Source organism: Hibiscus syriacus, unplaced genomic scaffold (genome assembly GCF_006381635.1).
Source record: "Hibiscus syriacus cultivar Baekdansim isolate YM2019G1 unplaced genomic scaffold, ASM638163v2 tig00112383_pilon, whole genome shotgun sequence".
In the NCBI taxonomy this organism is placed as follows: domain Eukaryota; kingdom Viridiplantae; phylum Streptophyta; class Magnoliopsida; order Malvales; family Malvaceae; genus Hibiscus; species Hibiscus syriacus.
In genome coordinates, this window is record NW_024063319.1 from 3,236,505 (window position 1) to 3,239,797 (window position 3,293).

The 3,293-nt window shown below is 38.3% G+C and overlaps 1 protein-coding gene across 1 annotated transcript; it reads right to left on the minus strand.

Annotated features, from left to right (window-relative positions):
• Positions 1 to 450: 450 nt before the first annotated feature.
• LOC120178975 lies at positions 451 to 2,927 on the minus strand. Its single transcript, XM_039184719.1, has 4 exons — positions 2,862 to 2,927; positions 2,015 to 2,302; positions 504 to 650; positions 451 to 459 (listed from the first exon to the last, which is right to left on the minus strand). The coding sequence occupies exons 1-4, from the start codon at positions 2,925 to 2,927 to the stop codon at positions 451 to 453; spliced, it is 510 nt and encodes a 169-aa protein (XP_039040650.1).
• Between the last annotated feature and the right edge of the window lie 366 nt (positions 2,928 to 3,293).

Consider the following 3,293-nt stretch of genomic DNA (forward strand, 5'->3'; position numbering starts at 1 on the left):
CCGAGTTTTAGCATGCCTCTAAGCTTTACTCCAGGCACGCAAATCAGCATCCTCAAGTAGCTCCTGTAAAATGACATAAAATAATCAATCTCTTCCAATTATTCCTTATTGACTATTTTCTTCGTTCTGGATTGACAAGAAACCGCAGCTAAGGTTAAGATGAATGGAAAAGAGTAAAGGAAAAACAATGCATTCCCTTCAGGATACCTTGCATGGTCATGAACCTCCAAATCAGGGAAGTAAAAACAGGTGAACGCAAGGAGACGAGATATTCCAAGGAATAATCTAGAGCTCTGATGGTGAGTCAACATGGTTCTGCAAATATCAAGAACCTTAGTACCATGAGACCAAGACTTCTCCCCGCAAGTGTCCGGGCCATGTTTCCCAACAAGGAAAGCTATGAATTTAGTTAGCAGCTCTAACGATTTACGAGGAGGTATTATTTGATTTTCAGCAAATCTGTTAAATAGTATGAAGTATGAGACTATTCCATAATCATTTACGAGTCTAGTATGAAGATTTTCATCCATTGTTTGGAGCAGGCGCTCTCCCAACCAATGATGCTTGTCACAGCCTAACAAACGGTCAACACAGGCAACAATGACTGGGTCCAATCTCTGAAACTCTAGTTTCATGTCAATCAGCATCCCCTTAACAAAAGAAGTAGCAAACATCAGCACAACAGCATTTTTTATGTTTTATTTAGTTTTTGGTAGCTAGGACTTAGGATGATATAAATCATAAACTTCGACTTCTCTACTTCTACATCAATCTTCCTGCACCCGTTATACCATGCCATCAAAACAATTATACAATCTAAAAGATAATCTATTTCAGAGAAAATCGATCCCTAATGGATACTCCATGTGCTAAGTACATGTTAATTGTGCTTGTGAAGGCATCAAAACAATTCAACAAGCTTGCAACGAGCTATGAGGTCAAATTTGGAATTAAGTACAATTGCCACCCTAAAACATGTGGCAAAAAGACTTGATGGATTTAAATTCTTGAGGACATGCTTTGGGCTTGTGTGATTGATCTAAAAGGTAATTGGGACTCTTGATGATTACTTACCTTTGACAGAGTTTGATTAAAATAGCAGTTATTAATTTAAAATTGTAATGCCACCTTTTGAAGTCTTTTATAGAAGGAAATGTCGATCCCTTTATGCGGGGATGATGTAGCTTGAACTACAGACATTATAGTAAAAACAAAATGTGCAGGCTACCAGAATTAGTCATTTAGGCCACCATGTGTCAGTTTCACTATATTCTTTTTACTGTAAATAGTCAAAATAAGTTGTTTAAGTTCTGATATATTTAAATCACCAAGGATAAGTTAGCAATTTCAGGTGAGAACTAAGTTTCCAGATTGAAGGCAAGTATAACCTCACCCTAACACACTTCGTCTGTTTCAATAAATAAGCTAAATATTTTATTTCTACATATCCTCTACATGAAAGTAGGATTATGCATATGATTATTTATTGGTTTTGTCTTACAAATATGATGAATTGAGTTTATGAGTGAGAGATGAAGTTTTCTAGTTATGTTCCAAAGAATATTCCACGAAAACAATGAATGATCCCTAAAAGTGAGATACTTGAGATCAGGACTAGTTTCGTCCTACTAACGAGCATACAACCCAACCAATATATACAGAAATTTTAGTAAAATTTCATTGTTCAAAGGCGTATAGGCTTCATATTATTTTAAAGTATAGCTCAAGGTAATACGGCTTCTTTCAAGGTAATATGATTGTGAAAAATGGAGTCTGAGATATCGTTGCACACTTGCACTCGATCTCCTGTTTTGCGATAAGTTTTACTCAAGAAATACATGCAACACCTATGAGAAACCAATCAAATCAATATAAATCGTTACCGTCTCTAGAAGGACTAACTTGTAATTTTTGCACATATCAATTATTAATACTTCTGCAGGAAAAGCCTAACCATAATGTTTAGATTCAGGAGGATGGCCAAAGAAGGATGATATAAAGAAAAAATAAATACCTTTAAATGACTATAGAAGGCAGATTCCATAAGTTCATTAGTTGTGGAAGGATCAGCTTCACAATGAGATGATGGGCCCATCAATAACTTATGTAAGGTGCTGAATGCCACTGCAGTCTCTGCGCTCCAATGAGGCAACCATTTGAAAGCTGAAACAGATGTTAGACCATTTCGAAATAGCTTCACCACTGACTTCCCATCCCCAACATCCATATTTGAGGCACTTTGAGCTTTCAATGCATCAATACAAATGGAACAAAAAGCAAGAAAATCAAGCTTTATGGCTTTCTGTCACACCCCAATTTCGGGGTCAAATTATAAGTTTTTGAAACTTATAGTCAGTTTTAGGATGTTGCAGGAAATTTGGAGACCCAACTCTGAATTTGCCCATTTTCTGTTAGCAGTGAAAAATAAACTCGATTAAACCCCCGATTTCGAAGAACCGAAATCCCCCAAATTTTACCCTAACCTAGCGTTCGCCACTCTATCAAATCAGCACCGTTCGGCCTCCTTTGGAGAATCGCCGTCATGCCCTCCGAGCTCACCATCGACCGGCAACCTAAACCCAAGCCTTAAATAGCCCAAATCGGCCGCTGCCCGTCGCGAATTAGGAGAAATCGTCAAAACCCCGATCGCCTTCCCTCCTTCGATCCGCCTTGCTCCGGCCGTCGGTGAGCGTCACTGCCTCCTCCATTTGAAGCACCATGACCGTGCGTCCGAAACCCCTAAGGTCAATTGTAAAAAACCGTTGTCGTTTGCCGTGGGGAGCTTCCAAGGTTCGTCGAGAATTCCTAGCACAATGACCACATTTTTTTCTCGATTCCAGCCGATCGAGACGTCAGCTCGCCTCACCGCCACCATAGTTAAACTCCTCGTCACCGTCCGACCAGAACCCGACCAGGTTTGTCTCCATCACCGCTATTTTCGTCGATCGTCGGTTTGGGTAATGTTTCGAATGTTATTTTCGGTTGATTTAAGTTGTTTTGGATTGAATATTGGACTATTGTGGATTAATTTAAGTTGTTTTGGATTGAATATTGGGCTATTGTGGATTAATTTAAGTTTTGAATGTTATTTTCGGTTGATTTAAGTTGTTTTGAATTTGATTGTTGACTTTGACAAAAAAAGTCAAAATTTTCGAAAAGTCATATTTGATGTTTTTCAACATCCTGAGTCCGAATCTGAAGTCTGTTTTTTGCCAAATTTGCACTCGGTAAGCTGTTTTTCAGTGTTTTATCTTCGAATTCAATTTGGTTCTCAATTAAGTTAAGTTTATGAC